Source organism: Bombyx mori, chromosome 10 (genome assembly GCF_030269925.1).
Source record: "Bombyx mori chromosome 10, ASM3026992v2".
Classification (NCBI taxonomy): domain Eukaryota; kingdom Metazoa; phylum Arthropoda; class Insecta; order Lepidoptera; family Bombycidae; genus Bombyx; species Bombyx mori.
Window position 1 is genome coordinate 14,866,596 of NC_085116.1, and position 17,798 is coordinate 14,884,393.

The 17,798-nt window shown below is 37.6% G+C and overlaps 1 protein-coding gene across 8 annotated transcripts in view; it reads right to left on the bottom strand.

Moving 5' to 3' along the window:
- Window positions 1–4,238: 4,238 nt before the first annotated feature.
- The window catches only part of LOC101740438 (uncharacterized), a 495,801-nt gene continuing 482,241 nt past the window's right edge, over window positions 4,239–17,798 (bottom strand). For 6 of the 8 annotated variants that reach the window (XM_012693444.4, XM_004921632.5, XM_021353304.3 and 3 more), the window contains 4 exons: window positions 15,603–17,781; window positions 13,461–13,611; window positions 12,904–13,039; window positions 4,239–10,741 (listed from right to left, as the gene is read on the bottom strand). In XM_012693444.4, the coding sequence (XP_012548898.1) occupies window positions 10,539–10,741; window positions 12,904–13,039; window positions 13,461–13,611; window positions 15,603–17,781 (2,669 nt within the window). In that variant the 3' untranslated portion in view covers window positions 4,239–10,538. Of the gene's footprint in view, window positions 10,784–12,903; window positions 13,040–13,460; window positions 13,612–15,602; window positions 17,782–17,798 lie in introns of all 8 variants that reach the window. The other 2 variants (XM_012693534.4, XM_012693500.4) reach the window with 2 other exon arrangements.

Consider the following 17,798-nt stretch of genomic DNA (forward strand, 5'->3'; position numbering starts at 1 on the left):
CGACATGAGAACCTTCTTGTCGTGGCCGCCGGAAACTACCTAGTCAGGTCATAAATTCTGTCACATGTTTAATGTAAAATAATTGAAACAAGTTTATTCATTATGTAACCATTCATATACCAAAATGAACTTAACAAAACATAGATTCTTATGACACTAAAGTTTATTCAAAATGACCTCCGTGATTTTGAATACAGGCCTTCAATCTGCGCGGCCAGTCGTCTATCGCAGCACGAACGAGGTCCATGTCAATATCGGCGGCTGCCTTAATCAAGGATGTCTTGAGTGACTCCAAACTGGGATGAGGCTTTGAGCACGCCTTTTCCTCCAAGTGTTGCCATATCTTGTAATCTAACGGATTCAAATCTGGACTGGAGGAGGGCCAGTCTTCGTGCCGGATGAAGTCGATTTCACGCGCCGCCAGCCAGTCTTGTGTGCTCTTCGCTCTATGAGCTGGCGCCGAATCTTATTGGAATACCCAGTGCCTGTTATTGAACATGGTATGAGAAACAGGTTCCACAAGGTTCGTCAGGACTGTATTTTGATACACAACTGCATTCGTTTTTACACCTTTCTCACAAAAATGTACCTCTGTTAAGCCCCAATAAGAAACTCCCAACCATACCATGAGCGAGGATGGAAAATGACCTCGTTGTACACGCGGAATACGGTTGCTCGCTTCTTCACTACTGTGTGCGTACACCTTATCATTTTGTTTGTTGTAGCTCTCTTCTACGGTAAAAATTTTTTCATCCGAAAAAATAATTTCCCGATATTTTTTTCCCGCGTACCGCTTCAACAAAGCGCGGCATCTCTTCAGTCTCAGGTCCATTAGACGAGCATTCAAACGATGTCCTGTTTTTCTTCGATATGCCCGAAGCCCTAAGTCTTCATTTAACACCCTTTTCACCGTGGTTCTGCTTAACCCCATCTGAAGGGCCAACAGTTTCTGCTTACGTTTGGGATTTCTTTGAATTCGCGCCTTCACAGCTTTTATCACTGCTGGAGTTCTAACAGACCGAGGGCGACCACTTCTTGACCTGTCATCTACACTAGAGTCTTCATTGTATCGTTTGATGGTACGATAAACGAATCTTTTGGTTATATTCAAATTTTTCAGTATGTTAAAAATTTGAATTGGCGCGTAACCGCAACGATGCAACGCAATAACTGCAACACGGTCTTTTTTAACCGTCCACTCCATATTTAAAAATGAGTAAACTTCTAAGAGTATACATTTTTATTTTCATGAACAAATCAAAATTCGAATTCAATAAACTTTTTTGTGGCCAGCATTCTAAAAGAAAAGTTTTTACTGTGTGACAATACTTATACAATACAATACAATACAATACAATACCATACAATAGACCTGACTAGGTAGATTATTATTACCCGATCCTGTAGACCGAATGGTAAACAATCGAAGTCGCCAAAAACACGTCATTACGAATCCTCCCGGTCCATTAATGGTGCCTTTAGGTAACACAAGCACCGGTCACCGTCCTCGTCGAACTCGTCGCTTGCGACGAAGGGCTCGACGAGCGCATTAACCCATAGACACATCCCACTGAATTTCTCGCCGGATCTTCTCAATGGGTCGCGTTTCCGATCCGGTGGTAGATTCTACGAAGCACGGCTCTTGCTAGGGTTCGTGTTAGCAACGTTGTCAGGTTTGAGCCCCACAAGCTCAACTGCTAGTTAAGGTTACGCTGAAATAGCCTCTCAAGGCTATCAGCTTAGGTAGGGGAAAAAAAGCCGGTGCTCGAATCGCTCGGGCAGATATAAATTTTTCTAATGAGATACGTAGTTAATAAATGTTCACGATTGACTTCGACAGTGAAAGAATGACCTCGGGCATAAAAAGTAAACTCGCAAAATTAAAATTTGCGTAGTTACTGGTAGGGTTATGGTCCGGCACAGGTGGGTACTACCATCCTACGTATTTCCGTTTCGGCATATAGGCTGTAGCAGGTGTTGTATTGTAAAAACTGAGACTTCGAACTCATGTCTCAAGGTGGGTGGCGGCGTTACCGTGGGTTTTTGTCTGCAGACTCCGGAAACCGCTTAACACAAGGAGCCGTGAGATCATCCATCCAAATAAGCAAAAAAAAACCTATGTTAAGAAAAAACGTCCTAAGTCCAATTGTTGGCTTACATACTGTCACAAATGTATTATTTAAGACAGATTTTAGCAAAACGAGGACCCGAAGAATTGACATGATATTTGATGTTGATAAAGATATGGAAGAATGACAAAAATACTCTATCCGGTACTGCTATGTATTATTTAGTATTTACCTGAAATGAATTACTGAACAAATATGCGTACAGGGTATTCTTAGTCCACATTGTGTTCATTTCTGCTGCGTGACCTTGTTCTATTTGAAGAAGTTCAATCCCAACAGAATACTTACCTACTGATAATTAGTTTTACGGGAGACGGTGGTTTAAAGTGTATATTATTAAAATAGGCGGGCTTTGAATCTCAGCCATCAAAATTTAACGCCATTTTATCGACATCGAAAACAGATTCATTTATCCGTGTAGGTACATATCAAGTTTGGAGTAAAACCAACGGCGTCATTAAAAAAAAAGTGAAGCAATGTGAAATTGTGCCTGAATTCGTTGTCAGTAATTCTGAAAATTCCATCCCATCTCTAGCCAAGACTTGATGTGATCTAGACTTTAAATAGTGTCAGGTAATTTTCTGAGTAGAAATGAAACCTTCGAAAGCTTTCTGTCCTGTTCTCTCGCAGACTAAATCCTGTAGATGTGTCTGTCTGTCTCTTTTTAGTGTGATTGGGTTGTGACGTTTCTGTCTCATCGATTTCTGTCATAACCGTTATTATCGTTTTAATTACCACATACGAATCCGTATAAAAGCTATATAAAGTAACCTTTATATATATCTATTTGTCACTGAACTCCTCCTAAACGGCTGGACCGATTTTAATGAAATTTTCTGTGTACCTTCAGATGGAAATGAGAATGGTTTAGATTTACAAATCAGTCCGGCAGATGGCGCTGCACTCGGTATTTAGGTTATTTATCTTTTCTAGAAATAATTTATATGGCATAACGTTTGCCGGGCCAGCTAGTTTCTTATATAATACAGTTCTGACCCGACTTCATATCTCGAGTTAGGCGATAGTCATGATGCTATTTTTCCGATAACCACCAAATACCGGTCGGGAATTCGCCTGCGCGCAGAGAAAAATATTTTCACCAAAAATGCATCGAGTATCTAACTCATAAAGAACATGACTCCAGATACGCTAAAAGTACATCGCCATCATTCAATTAAAATCAAACAATGAAAATATACGAGGTTGCGTGACATTCTGCGCGTTCATAATGAATACCTAATCAATTAAACTGTAAAATTACCGTCATGTTCAGTTTTATCTTTATGCATAGTAATTGATAGTGCGCTCCAGACTGTATTTTCATAATGATTAGCATTAACAGATAATACTAGCAGAATTCTTTTATAACCATGCCTTTGTTAGCTTGGAATGTACATATGTAAGTAACGGAATCTTTGATTGTTATTTTCACCGACATCAAAACTTGAAAATTCCAGTCCAATTAACTTGAAAATTTCCTCAAGCGCTCAAGGACCGGTAGATTACAAATAAGTTTGAAGTCGTCGTGACCTAAAGAATAAGACGTCCGGTGCATAGGTATGTGTTGAGCGACGCACCGGTGTTCGAATTGAGCCTGAGGGCGGATACCAATTTTTCTAATGAAATACGAACTAAATAAATGTTCACGAGTGACTTCCACGGTGAAGGAATAACATCGTGTAATAAAATTAAAACCCGCAAAATTATAATTTGCGTAATTACTGGTGGTAGGACCTTTTGTGAGTCCGCGCGGGCAGGTACTACCGCCACGCCTATTTCTGCCGTGAAGCAGTAATGCGTTTCGGTTTGAAGGGTGCACCAGCTGTTGTAACTATACTTGAGACTTTAGAACTTATATCTCAGAGTGGGTTACGCATTTACGTTGTAGATGTCTATTGGCTCCAGTAACCACTAAACACCAGGTGGGCTGTGAGCTCGTCCACCCAACTAAGCAATAAAAAAAATTATAAAAAAAGTAATTTTATAGCTTATTTTGACCAGTATCAACAAAATAAATGTGTTTATTTCTTTGAAAACTACCAACTTACATACATTTTATTACGGCAGCTGCGTTAATGTGGTATCAGTAGTTTAAATAAAACAAAAATGTATATTTGGGAACGGAATCATTTATTGAACCCATCTGTTTATAGTAGATAATTAAATTATACTGTAACGCTACAAATTTGTACTGTTCCAAGTACCTACCTTTCATTACCTATAGTTTATACAACATATGCACCGAATATCGACACAACTTACACTTAGGCTAGAACATAAGTGATCTAAGTAGCTTTAAGTAAATTAAAATAAACGAGATTAAGGTTTTAGCAAATTATTTTGAATATTGCAACATCTTGGGTATTGCACGCAATGTAACACAATATTGAAACAACTTGGAAAAACTCGCGTGACGTCGCTGTTTTTGCTTTAGATCGCCGGCTCAAATTTAAATTAAATTAAAAACTACCTTTTTATCTGGAAAAAACCCTGGATTCATATTATATTTAAGATAATTTTTCGAGCAACGACTTATTTTCGATTATTGCAAATTGAGATCATTCTTCGATTTTTTTATTTCACACCAAATTTAAACTTGCTAAAAGTTCTATTAAAATCACTTTTACGAACGATTTTTTTTTATTGCTTAGTTGTGTGGACGAGCTCACAGCCCACCTGGTGTTACGTGGTCGCTGGAGCCCATAGACATCTACAACGTAAATGCGCCACCCACCATGAGATATAAGTTCTAAGATCTCAGTATAGTTACAACGGCTGCCCCACCCTTCAAACCGAAACGCATTACTGCTTCACAGCAGAAATAGGCAGGGTGGTGGTACCTACCCGCGCGGACTCACAAGAGGTCCTCCTACCACCAGTAAAATTGACAGTTCGTGACAACGAAGATTGTAAAGTACTCGAAACATCAGAAATAGTAAAATGAAAATGAAATTTAAAGCGTAAAAGTAATGTTAATTATAATTACGACTTGCGAAAACCCCGCAAAATATAATTTAATAACTATAGTACTCGTAAAAGTTAGAAGAAAGAAAAAATGAACGTTAAAAAATGCATATCATAGTAGTTTAGAAGAAGTCATTATTAGTTTCATCTATACTTAGATCACTTGTGTACGAACCTAACACAACTTCCTTACGGCGGTAGTTACTGATCACAGTACTTCACGGCTCCTAAGATTACATACAAGATTTTAATGCCAATATTAATGAGACGACAACTAATGATTACAAGGGTTGGTCTTTATCGAGTAATTTAATTGGAACCATACATAATATCATTCGAGAATACGATAAGTGTTATTTTATTTTTTAAATATTACATCCCTAAACATTTCATTTATTAACAGGGTGTAAAATAGAGCTCGATAGTGGAAGAAAATAATTGGAAATAAAGATAATTTTCACAAATAATATTTTTATATTGAGACTATACTAATATTGTGTTGCATTCCTCTGTTGTATTAATATGGAATAAAAATACAAATAACTAGTGTTTTTTGTGTCTATTGTTGAACAACATCATTGTTCAATTTATTGTTGGCATACTGAACGGAATGCATCACTTCTCCACGGCAGGAATAAGTAGGGACTGCCCTAGACCTAGTCCTACCGGATTATTGTATTTTTTTGGTCCTGAATGAATTTGGAGCATATTTTCCGATAGTTCTAGAGTGGGATAGGTATTTAACTATAGATAGGGGCAGTGTTGAAGATCGATTATATAAAGTCGTCGATGAATAGACCTTTAAAAATTTATTGAGGTTATTTATGCAATAGTTCGAACATAATGCAGTTTTTATTCCAATATTTTACTTCCACTAAACGCTTTTCTTTTGCACTCTGTTTGCAATGTCTAGATATATTTGTCTGTCACATTTCCTACGGATACACGCATCAGTATAGGTTAAATTTATAAGGTTAAAAATAATTTATAAACATATAACTTGCGAAGTTAACACTTCAGAACTAGTATACAATAATTATGAATCGCAATAGTCAAATTATATTTTTCAAAAGTACATTGGGAGATACAATTCTCAAAATTACCGAATTTTCAAGATTTGCAGCTTCTTTGGACTGCAAAAAATAACGCTATCAAGTTTTGTGTATGTCCTAAAAATGAAAATCTGGACACGAAAAAAATGTAAACTTTTTTTATATATATATTTTGGTGTATTTTTAACTAACTTATGCGTCTATCCGAATCCTTTTTTTTTTCTCGAAACAATGTAAGATACACAGAAAAAAAAAATATTAACGCAATAACTACACCGTTGCTTTTTAGTAACTTACACTAAATAAGTAATTTTAAATATCGATCGATTCGTTTCGTTATTATTTATTATAATAGGTATAAATCTTCCTTTATTGTCTTCAATATTCATCACTTAAATCAGGGAACTCAGGCTGCATTGATAAGTCAGATGACGTATTTAGAATTGTGACACTGTTGCCAACTTTGGACGAATTAGTTTGATTTAGCAGTATTTTTTTAGTTGACTATGGCCAGCTTGATTTCAAGCGATGATCATAGGTAGAAAAAAAAGGGACATTAAATTTTTAATACCACTGTTCGCCCATGCACAACATTTAGGATTTTAGGTCAAATTGACCTACGTTGTTAATTTGAAATCTAAATATTCAATATTATTGTTTAATATAATCTGTCTTATAATTGCGGTCTGAGAACGGAGCTTAAAGAAATTAAACTCAAAACTGTCGGATCTTATCGTGTATTTTAAAAGTTCATATTAAATTCCGATAAAACTGAATAAATTGTGAACACTTTTGCGTGTTCATTGAAATGCTTCAGCAATAATTTATAGTATTCGTTGAATTAGTATATTACAAATTCAATGTTTACTAAAGATTATGAATGCGAATTGAATACTAAAATTGTTATACGAACGAATTGTAAACGAAAACAACGATAAGATCCAACATACAGCAAAACTTAAAACATAAATTTGCAGCATAACAAGTGGTGGCAAATTGCATCCTGAACTGTCGCTTTGGTACGTAAAACTTACAAATAAGTATAATAAAAGTTATACGAGGTTCAAAACCGTATCAAATCGAATTAATCTTTCTTTTTTTATAATAGCAGATAATTCAGCGCGAATATATACAGTTTATATGCGAATTCCAATCGTGCTGCTATTGTTAATGAAGTTAGTATTAACATATACATTCATCGATTTTTTTAAATATTATAACATATAGTAAATGCTTTATTAATTTTCCTTCTATTCCAAATGGGCTTTCAAATTTCCTGATAAATTTCGGAATTTATCAAGATAATTTAATTAAAACAAATGGCAACCCAGCTGTATGTTGGTATTTGTGGTGATACCGAATCCTAGTTTACTTATCGTGTTATCTCTTTCTATCACATTCGAAAATTGCTATCAGTGTAAACGACATAACGAGAATATCAATGAGGTTTATAATTAATAAGTTTATTAATAAATATGCACCAAATATCATGAATGATCATTCGCATCAATAACTTAAATTGACAAATAAGGCAGAATGGAAAAAAACCTCTCTCTTGTTCGTTGTGAACACGGGAATACGTGATCATTGATGACGTATAATTAATCAGATCTGAATATTTATAAATAACAGTTTTGAGTAATTCGATATGTGGGCGTACGTACTGCTTTGATTATAATTCAGCAAAAAGGCGATAACATCGATTGTTAGCAGTGGAGAATTATATCGAATAGATATTCAACTTTTTTTTCATAATGTAATTAATTATGCTTCGAGATTCATTTTAATTTCTTAGATATAAATAATAAAATAGTATTTAGATGAACAATAAACCACAACGTATTGTACTCTGAAAACATAAGCAATGAAGGGAAGATTAATAAAAAAGTTTTCAATTTTTCGCTGGCAACATCTCACTCTTAACGTCATATGAGACTTTTTGGCGGGAACGCGAGGAGTGAAGTTGTGTGATTTGTTTTATTTTATCTATTTAGTGTTTCTTCAGGTTCAAATGTGTAATATCGGTGGTTTATTAACTCCAAAAAGTACACCGAAAAAATCTCAGTAAATGACCACCATGTTACTGAGATTATATTTCATCCCGTATCATCTCATCTCATTTAATTTCACTCCATATTATCATTTTTCATAAAAATAAGAATATAAATTAAAATAAGAGATGACTTAAGGCTCTTAGTTACCAGGTCATAAAATCCCTTAAAAAAAGTCATATGACGTTATTTCAGCTACATTTATTAAAAATAATATTAGGATAAAACGTATAACGTCGAGGCGCAATTCTAAGAGTGCAACTTATACACAACTTACCCGATTCAATAATAATCTTGAGCTAAAATATTGGTTTTTCATTATGACGGCCATCAATAAAATATATATATTCACGATTGTTATTCGCATATTTAAACTGTACCTAATGAAACACATAAATCGTTGTCTTACGCTATACACAATCAAAATTAATGATATGTTCCTCTAATTAGATATACAAAGAAATGAACGCCATCGTAGTAACGATACAAAACAATAATTAGCATACAATGAAGTCAAATTAGTTCTTTTTTTTTATGTACACTTAAATTTACTAAGTACCCCTTGATTTGATGGATCTCTGTATATGGTTAGAAGATTGTTATAGAACTATTTTATTTCGATAATCAAGTCGTTACATAATATCATAGTTTTTTAATTATTTACACAAGTACTTATTACGAATAGTGCTGCGCGCTCGTTTGACACAATACCGATATCGATAGCACGACAGTGACGGGCGTAATATCGATTACCGAATCGGACGAACGTCAGTAACACGTGTGCGACTCTGGAACACACCGAACATCACCCTAATCCCGTTAACAATTCATCGTTCGGTTAAAAATGAATCCATTTAAATGTATATAAGAAAATAATTGGGACCTTACAGTATATACAAAAATATCACATTACTCCGAGGCCGCAGCTTTCAATTACTTATCTCATATTCCTTACCTAAGTCATCGTGGATGAAGCTCAAGCAACGTATCGCGGGAAGTAATTGATTGTATAGCGATTGTTTGTTCGTTACATTTAAGCAATTATAAGATTGAATTTATTAAGGCGTGAATTTGCGCTTTTTTCAGTAACACGTGTCGGAAACAATTATTGCTGTTGATCAGTCGTTTTTATTACATTCTTAATCACACACATCAACACATGCGTCCTAATTATATATATATATAGATATTCACATATATCGAGTACAGTCTAGTATAGAATCGAAAGGACTAGGTGCTTCATCATAGTTTTAATCTAATCCAATAGTGATAATACTACGACACCTACAAGATCTAGATTTCGAAGAGTTCGAGAAAAATCTATTAAGCTGCAGCCACACAGTTGAAGCGGCCGCATGATTAAAAAGCTACACTAAAAATAAAACTATTTTGGCTTAGTTTCGAGAAACTACATAAGCAAATATAACCTTTCATTTATTTGAAAAAAAATAATTACATTTCTGTTGCAAAAGCAGGGACAGGCTGCATTCACTGGGCCATTGCCCAGCACGGGTTAATTGTATCAGATCTTTGTGTTAAGATCCAGGTTTAAGCAATGCCCGGAACGAAAGGCGTGATAAACGCATCCGAACCTTAAACTCATCAATTCGTTACAAACGTTGCATTCATGCGATTCAATCACATATCAAAGCGCTCGATAATTGCGAACGGACATACGTGTCGAAGCGCGACCGCCACACACACTATCACAATACAAAAATATAACATTCTGAAGAGCGGTTTATTGCTTATTGGCGTTTCAAAACGCAGCAGTCTATCCTCGTTACGTCCATAACATTTTTAGCGACGACAACTTTCGTGTTTATGGACTTACCATACTAACTTATCTTTGAGCATTCGCTCTGTTAGTTAAAATGATTGCTGACTTTCACAACGAGAGGTCTGAGCGGAGAACGTCTTAAGCGACTATGAAGTACGATTATCGTATTTTTCACAAACGACGACAAGAGTTCACTCACATAAGTATATTAATTTTATTTTGTCGGTGTGCTAAGGAAATGAAAGTATCTAGAAAGTTTACATATACTGTGCTTCATATTACTTTAACTAGGTCACGTGGCGTTCTCTGATTAGTTGCCGCGCTCCCGCCAACTGCGAGGTGGGCGGGTGCAGAACTAATTTCAAATTTCATTTAGATAGCGCCTTAATGAAGACACTTAATGAAAACATCGCTCTTGGACTGACAAAACATGTTTGTTTCCATTACACAAGATTATATTTATTTAAAATCCTCGCTCGTCAAACTCTTCTTGTGTAAGCCAGCCCTTTAAACATTTAGTGCTTATTATCTCGAATTCGTCTCATTTGCACGAGCCCACGATTCATTTGTCCGGTAGCGCGTTGAGGGTGTCTTCGGGGGAGGTGGAGGCGGAGAACGCGTCGAGGAAGTCGAAGGTCGCGACCGCGGCGCGCTCCGGGTCGGCGTAGCGCACGAACAGCGACTCCCGTCCCAGGATGGTAGGGCGCCGCGACGCGCCTCGGCCCAGACGCACCACGCCGAGCCCGCGGGCACGCAGCGCCGCCGCTGCCGCAAGCACACTCGGTTACACGCCGCCCGCGCGGGCTACTACCGACACAACATGCTCACGCGCGCCCCGGACACACGCACCAGCGACCTCATGACCACTACCCACCACTTTTAAGGGGACGGAGGGGGGCGACGCTCAGAATATCGATTTCTCATTGTATCAATAAAAAGGTTGCATATTACAGCCTTATGTTCTGTGTGCTTAGTGCGAGCTTTTTAACTTTCTCGATAGCGTAGAAGTTTGTATACAGTTGTATGAAATTTTGTATGCAGTTGGAACAGCGCCCCTAGCGGCAAACGTAGGTAAACGATCCCATTCCATACAAATATGAGCTAACTTTCACGCTATCGAGAACGTTAGAAAACGCGCACTAAGCACACTGTATAAGTTGTTGAGTTCGATTCAGTGACTTTGAAATGAAACAAAAGTGTTTTATATTTGGGCACATATTAATGACATTACTTAGAAGATTAATAATGCCATTGTACCGCTTATGTGTCGAAATTTGTCAACTTTACTCATCGTCATTCGACAATTTAGTGGATACTTCAGTATTCTTAAAAAAATATTAATAAAAACATTCGGAGCGACGCCCAAGTGAAGACACCTACTCGAAATGAGGCAAGTGAGTGAGATGGTGCGCGCGAGTGAGAGCGGAAACAAGTGACGTGGCTGAACGTGTGAACGAGACAGACAACATTTATGACGTCACAAGTGTGACGATTAACGTTAAATTTAAAAGAAAACCGAGATTTTTGTAGATGCACTTTTATGGAAAACTAAAGAGTATTTTGGAAACAAAAATAAGTTTTTTGTAGGGAAATTCGATTTTTTTATTACCCCAAGCAAACAATGATCTGGTCTCTTGGCATATACAAAAATCTTGGAGGAATCAATATGAAGGCACAATTTTATTCCAAAATCTTTTTAAGTTTAGCTCATTGCTTCACGCCCTTATCCTACAATCAACATTACAGTCTTGATTAAAAGTGAAAGAGTTTCTCTGAATTAAAAAAAATAGTATTGGGCATTCATATTTTAAAAAATGTTCGTACAAAATGAAACCTGAATTATTTAGACGTTGATTAAATTATTTACAATGAAACGTAAAAATAATGTGATCCATCGTTTGTGTGAAGCCAAATAATTAGAAAAAGCCGTGTTAAATAACAAACTGACTTATATTTAAATATGTAGTACCAAAGTATTACCCCGTAAATATTTAATTTGGTATGCCTTGATATGGTATGCATTACCAATAGCAATAGTTGATGGATTATAAACAACAAACAATCTGATTAGTCTAAGAAACCAATATTATATTTACATGATAAGCCTGGGAGTTACAAAAAGACATATAAGAAATTGAATGAGACTTATGAGAAAAATTACCGTCAATGATAATTCCAAAATTATTAATAACGGTGATTATTAAAAAATAAAGAGCACATTAATAATTGAATTTATGGAAGCTTGAAGCAACTGCATCATTTTGCTTTATCTTTAAGCCCCATAGTATACTTATTATATTGTAATGTATAAGAGTCCTTTTAATATTATAATTGAGACTATCTTTGTTTGTTACGCTTTCATTTCTTAAAGGCTTCGTCAAACAGAACGCGTACTTGGCGCTGCGTTTTAACGTCGCGCTCTTTTCATGTCACACAAATTGACTAGATGAGCCTAACGCTACTTGACGCAACGCAACATCCGCCAAATCATAGTGCCTTTCTATAGCAGTCTGAAAAACTAAAAGTATTAAGATATCGAGTGATTCAGATGTGGCATTGTATAAGTATTTTCTAACTAATTCTATCAATTTTTCGGGCATTACCCAGTATTTTAATACACATTCACTCGGACGCTAAAATAAAATTTGTAAAAAATTACAACGTCTGACGTCAAAGCGTCCTAACGTCGCGACAGAGCGTTGCGTACTTATAGCGTTGGCGCTCTGTTTGACAGTTTATTACCATAGTAGTACGTACAACATATCTCGGCGTCATAGCGCGCCGGCAGTTTAGCGTTCTCACGCGCGCTAAGTACGCGTTCTGTTTGACGAAGCCTTAACTCTTTAACCGATCCTTGTGAAATTTTACGTCCTACAGAAATTAATAGTAAAATTAGTGCACTAAATGAATTGATTGTAATCGTTTACCGGTTTTTTGTCTCCTAGATCTGTGCAGGCGATGTAGCCTGGAGTAGGGCGGAGGAGGTTCGGCTGGTGAGGAGCCACACGATGATGGAGAAGAATCGCTCGATGCTAACATCACGTCTAGAAGATTAGCTCGGGCCTAAAAGTTTTATTAGGACCCTTAGCGTTCATCACATTAACAATCGACCATATCTATATATATAAAAATGAATTGCTGTTCGTTAGTCTCGCTAAAACTTAAAACGGCTGGACCGATTTCGCTAATTTTGGTCTTTAATTATTTGTGGAAGTCTAGACAAAGTTTAAAAGGTATAATAAAATGAAAAGGCTCGAAATTAAATAAAAATAACAATTTTGTTTTTTTCCCTTTGATGTGTTCGCCGTCGAACGGATTCTTTTTGTTTGTTTTAAGTTTATTTATACAAAAGTTTAGGTCTTTTATTTATAGATTGAGGCACTGCGAAGTCTGCCGGGTCAGCTAGTAAATAATAAATGAATACAGCTATTTTAATTTAAAATTTCTGAAAATGATGTAAAGATCAAAAAAACATTTTTCTTACCTTAGGATCACTAAAATCTATGTCCTTTTCAACGTGCACCCATCCTGTAGGCGCCCAAAGTTCGCTGTCCTTATGCGAATTGCCTTTATCGTTCTTTTCATCATTCTTAGGTTCGTTTCCAGGCGTTCCAGTTTCGCTTTGTCTAATCATCCTGGAAATATTTGACATTCATTATCAAATAACCATAATATTTTTTTGGAACGAAGTTCCTTACGGCAGGCTTGGAGGGGATAGGGATTTTGCTGTGCGACCGAACTGAAGAAAAAGTGATAGTAAAACCGTAAGAAAAAATCCGTGGAAAAAAGGGCGTGGAATAAAACCGTTAAATGAGACGTGCGCAGGCGCGACAGTCGTATACACAAGCGAGTAGTGTATAATACCTTTCTCTTTCTCCCTCTTTCTTTTCGTTCTCTCATCCCTTCTCTCTCTATTTTGTAATTATTTCTATTTCTATGTAATTTTATGTTGTCAAACAAAAATAAAGAGACATATTTTGTTATTTTAATTGATAATTTGAATTACGATTTTATTTTTATTTTACGTAATTTATTATTTCCTAAAATACTGAATTTCCTAAATACAGGGTGGCCCATAAGTCCTTTGAAAAGTAAAATTTGAATAAAACGAACAGGGCGCGCGTGAGCGGTGCAGGGGAAGCGGGGGGAGTAACTTCGGTTTCTGGGAATTTAGTCGCGATGGAGCGTTTTACCGGAGCGGACCGTGCGTTTTGTGTGCGCGAGTTTTATAAAAACGACAATTCGGCAACCGTTGCGCGGCGTAAATTTCGAGAACACAAAGGTTTACACAACTTTGACGACACTCCAACTCTTCAAACGATTAAGAACTGGGTTGCTAAGTTCGAGGAGACCGGTTCGACGTTAGATAAACCGCGGTTGGGTCGCCCAAGGACGTCACGTACGGAACAAAACATAGACACAGTGACACAGTCTATTCGCGAAAATCCGACACAGTTAACTCGTAAGCGCGCCAGAGCATTAAACGTATCCAGGACATCGTTACAACGGATTTTGAAGAAAGATTTACATATGCACCCTTACAAAATTCAGTTGGTTCAAGAATTAAAGGAAACTGACGGTATTCAAAGACAAAATTATGCGAATGAAATGTTGAATCGGTTTACTTCCTTCAATAACATAATGTTCTCTGACGAGGCTCATTTCCATCTTAACGGGCATGTTAGTAAACAAAATTGCCGCTATTGGAGCCCCATCAATCCAAAACTTAAGCATCAGAAGCCCTTACATAGTCCGAAAGTGACTGTTTGGGCCGCTATGTCAGCCCATGGTATCCTAGGGCCTTACTTCTTTGAGGATGGCAGAGGGCGCGCAGTTACTGTTACGTCGGAGCGATATGTGGCTATGATCGAAGAGTTTTTCATACCAGAATTGCAAAACTTTTCAGGCTTTAATGCCAGGACGTGGTTTCAACAGGATGGGGCCACTTCTCACACCTCTAACACTGCTATGCCCGTTATCCGTCAACTTTTTCCTGGCAAAGTTATCTCTAAGAGAGGAGACATTTCCTGGCCTCCACGTAGTCCAGATCTGACCCCGATGGATTTTTTTTTGTGGGGCTACCTTAAGGCTAAAGTATACGACACAAACCCGCGGTCAATTGAGGCCCTAAAAGAAAACATCCGCAGAGAAATGACAAGCATTTCAGCAGTGACGTGCCGCGCAGTCATCGACAATTTTAGACGTCGTTTGCAAGAGTGCCGTGATCGCAACGGTTTACATTTAGGAGATGTTATTTTCAAAAAATAATTCCCGTTTTTTAAGCTTTTTATGTAAATAAAAATTTAATTCATAATGTAATTAGTTTTATTTTAATAAATTTTTTTTCATATCAAAGGACTTATGGGCCACCCTGTACTTTCCTGTACTTAAATAAAAACTAATCAGCAAAATTTAAGAGAAAAATCAAGAAAACCAACATAAAATTGAGCATGTTTTTTTTTTGCAAAGTGTGTCGATTCTACATTAGCCGAAGGAACTTCGTTCCTACCTGGTGTCCCACGACACCACATTTTAATTTTTTTACAGAAATTGAAGTTCAACGAATTTCTACGTATATGAGATTCAAAAGCATTATAACATTCCTTTATTAATAAACAAAATATACCTATTAAGTTCTTCGATGACGTCCTTAGAAGTGGCAGCCTCGTGGAAGCTCAACTTATTCTCTTGTTTAACAATAATTGGCTCAGCATTGGGAACTGATTTGGCTTGTCTAAGTTTTCCCGCTACGGGGATCTTCGATTTTCCCTTACTCGGCGAGGACGGAGGCCTTTTACCAGCAAGGGTGGGAATGCGGCTCCGTTCTCGAAGTCTTATTTCTTTAACATCATTCTTATTACTTATTATCACAGTTTCAGCAGTTGAAGTGCTCGTGGTATTTGATTCAGTCATTTGTGGTGAGCTCGTTTCTGGCGAGGAGCCTTCTTCTTCTTCAGGAACTGTTAGTAGCGCTGTGTTTCTTTTACAAACACTAATTACTTCATCTACTATGGCTATGTCAGTTTCGCTTGTGGTAAACGCAAAAGTCACCTTCGGGGTTTCAATTTCAGATGCAATTATGGGCAGAATTATGTTAACTGTGTTTTCTTTTAAAGCTATAATAGACTCAGCGCTTCGACTAGTTTCAGTATCATTTGGCGTACTATTTAAAAATTGCACAGAATTATCTTCTTTATCATCGTTATCACTTACAGCAACGTTTTTATTGATTTCGTTTTTCCGTTGCACTTTTGTGAGATCCTCAATTTCGTTGCTAGAATCTATCCTTGATAACTCTTCATAAAAAGCTTCAGATTCCACGTAAGGATCCTCTCGTGCAATGAATCTTGGTTCTGATACAGTTTCACTAAATGATACTCTAGGCCGATCGGAAATTGCCTCACATGAATCGTTCTCTGAGAAACTACCAAAAGAATCTGGCCTTCTATCTTCGGATACTTCGCTACGTGGGCCAACTGAATCGTCATCGAAGTCGGCCGCAGCGTACGGAGGAGGTAATTCTCTGATTTCTGATACCGGCCTTGAAGACATGGAATCTGATTCTTCACGATCTCGACAATATTTCTGTTGTTCAGCTATAAAGTGGAGCACATTTTGAAGCGCATGTTCCCTGTCTTGTATGGCCATAGATTGGACGTCATGTATCCTTAAATGACTATTGGCGTCGTGTGACGCAATGCCTCTGGACGAATTTGATGCTAAGCTCTTTGTGCTTTCATATTTGACGAGACGATAAAAGTCTCTAGTAAAATCTAAACCGACATTTGTGCAATCGCCATCTTCACTCAATGCCGTGCTAGATCGCTTGTCTTGAGCATCCGAAGCACTCGACCACGATCCACCAGGGGAATGAGTTCCGGTACATTCCCATCGCTTCTCGGAATTTTCCGGATCGTCTCCTTTACATTCATCAATTTCGACAGTTGCAAAACCACAATCATTCCACAGACAATCTCCGACATCTTCTTCTAATTCTAAGGCATCATCTTCTCTTATGCTCGGCAAAGTGGACAGCGATATTTGGCCTGGTGTAGTGATTTCTGCGAATGGCGACTGCCTATCTCTGAGATCTTCACACGAAAGCGATAAACTCCAGTCTTCAAGTTCAGCTCTATCGTATTCTAAATCTGCTAAATCTCTGTGTCTCTGTTGCAAAGCTGATCTTGCGTCGTCGAGTTCTAGCCAGTGCTGGACGTAATCGGCTTCATATTGGGAACCATCAGGTCTTTCATCTACCGTGCTTCCCCATGAAACCCTTTCGGAACTCGTAGTAGACGCGATCGCTGCTCGTCGTAATGGTCTTTCCGGTGCCGGCTTTAAATCCAATAACAGTACTCCGGAACTTGGTGTCGGAGTGTCCATACAACTGCTGGCACACGTCGTTCCTGCTATCAACTTTAAACATAGATGTGAATCAGAAAAGCTTCGAACGACGTGCTGAAAAGGCAGTACGGGTCTCGAAGGAGGATAACTGCCGCGGACTCCAGCAAACGCTACACCTATAGGGAAGTAAATGTAGTCCGCCTCAGCCAATAACCTAGCATGCCTTCGAGATTCTCTAGGGTTTATTGAGACAATAGTTTGATTGTCTGTTTCATCTGAAGCCTCATTTAAGTCCGGTAAAGCCCTGTCGGCAGCGTGGTCACTTTGCCTTGAAGCATCAGCCTGAACGTCACTAGACATTGTGGAGTAGCCTTCGTCCTTGGCACCACTTTCTGGAGATTCAGCTCCCGCTTCACACGCCTCACCGCTCTCCTCCTCAGTCACTTTATCTTCTTTGACATCTGCATTAATAAGATTA